The 1,806-nt window shown below is 51.3% G+C and overlaps 1 protein-coding gene across 1 annotated transcript in view; it reads right to left on the reverse strand.

Moving 5' to 3' along the window:
* Positions 1-103: 103 nt before the first annotated feature.
* Positions 104-1,806, reverse strand: part of PADG_12426 (1,4-alpha-glucan-branching enzyme) — a gene marked incomplete at both ends in the record, with an annotated part of 2,589 nt that continues 886 nt past the window's right edge. Inside the window, 3 exons of the mRNA XM_010765361.1 lie at positions 104-773; positions 832-1,167; positions 1,265-1,692. Coding sequence (XP_010763663.1) covers positions 104-773; positions 832-1,167; positions 1,265-1,692 — 1,434 coding nt within the window. The remainder of the gene's footprint in view (positions 774-831; positions 1,168-1,264; positions 1,693-1,806) is intronic.

Here is a 1,806-nt window from a genome sequence, read left to right on the forward strand (position 1 = left end):
AAGAGAGAGAGAGAGAGAGAGAGAGAGCCACATCTACCAGCCTACTCAACGGTATCCTCCTCCAACACCAGCGCCTGCCATATCAGTTAGCAACAACCTCAAATCAATACCAACAGCCGGGAAGAAAAGCCAGTAGACTTACCACCCCCGTCCGACACGGCACATAAACCAAAATCGAATCCTCCCTCCCATCCCAAGCAACCTCCTGACTGAAAAACCTCGTCCGCCCATCGACCCTCCCAAATCCCCCAAACTCCTCCCGATCCGTATCCAACACAACCCTATACACCCCCTTCCTACTAACCCCAATCCTGTAATCCGCCCAGCTTCTCTCCGGATGGAAATTAAACACCCACACCAACCCAGCCCGCTCAAACACAATCACCTTATTCTCCTCATGTCTCTGGCTCACATACCCCTGCCGCGACCGCAGCCATCCATACTTCCCCTCCGCATGCTGCAGCGCTTTATCGAAGTCGTTGAGGAAGTTGTAGCGCAGCAGCGGGTCTTCAGTTAGATTAAATTGGCGCCGTGCGTACCAATAGCTGTTGTTGTTGCCGGCGCGGGGGAAGTCGAGCCATTCTGGATGTCCGAATTCGTTTCCTTCGAAGTTTAGGTACCCTTCGCCGCCGAGGGAGTGGGTTATTAGGCGGATGAGTTTGTGCAGTGAGAGCCCGCGGGAGATCACGGGGGTTAGTTCGGTTAGGGTGGACATGTGGGTGTAGAGTTCTTTGTCGCAGAGCCACATCATGAGGGACTTGTCGCCCACGAGGCTGTAGTTTTAGATAAATTAGTCTTGTTTCACGGGGTTAGAGGGAGGAGTGGACGTACGCCTGGTCGTGGCTCTCTGCGTAAGCAATCGTTTTCTCGCAGTGTCGACGGTTGCACAGTGTGTGTGAGATATGTCCCATGTTCCAGTCCTCATCCCGCTGCTCCTTCAACATCTTGATGTACATGTCCGGTACCGCCATGGCGAGGCGGTAATCGAATCCCAACCCGCCAAGGGAAAAGGGGAGGCACAGCGCCGGCATGCCAGAGACGTCTTCTGCGATAGTGATGCAGTATGGGTATATCTGGTGCAGCATTACGTTGGCAACAGTGAGGTAAGTTACAGCCTCCTGATCAACGTTGAAGCCGAAGTATTCGTGGTATCCACCGGAGAAGCCCCTGGATTATAGTCAGTATATATAGTATAAAATAGTAGAACAAGAAATAAAAAGAAGAAACGAAAGGAAAAAGAGAAAAAAGAAAAGAAAAGACATACGTCCCAATCCCATGATGCGTATACAGCATACTCGTAACCCCATCAAACCGAAACCCATCAAACCCATACCCCTCCATCCAAAACCGCAAATTGCTCAACAAAAACCGCATTACCTCATGCGACCCATAATCAAACAACCGACTATCCCACAGCCCATGCTCCCCCTTCCCTCCACTATGAAAATACACCCCATCCGTCCCATCAAACATATTCAACCCATCCAACACATTCTTCGACGCATGGCTATGCACCACATCCAACAACACCACAATCCCCAACCCATGTGCCACATCAATTAACTCCTTAAGCTGCTCCGGCGTCCCGTACCGACTGCTCGCCGCAAAGAAGTTGTTCACCTGATACCCGAAGCTGGCATAGTACGCATGCTCCATGATCGCCATCAGCTGGATCGTATTGTATCCCAGCGCCTTGATGCGCGGCATCATATTTTTTCGTGAACTCCGGGGTAAGTTGCGACGCGCGTTTCAATAGAGTAGATGCCTCACCTGCTCTTTCTTACATGCGAATCTGGTGGTTTGGGG

Source organism: Paracoccidioides brasiliensis (assembly GCF_000150735.1).
Source record: "Paracoccidioides brasiliensis Pb18 unplaced genomic scaffold supercont2.16, whole genome shotgun sequence".
Classification (NCBI taxonomy): Eukaryota; Fungi; Ascomycota; class Eurotiomycetes; order Onygenales; family Ajellomycetaceae; genus Paracoccidioides; species Paracoccidioides brasiliensis.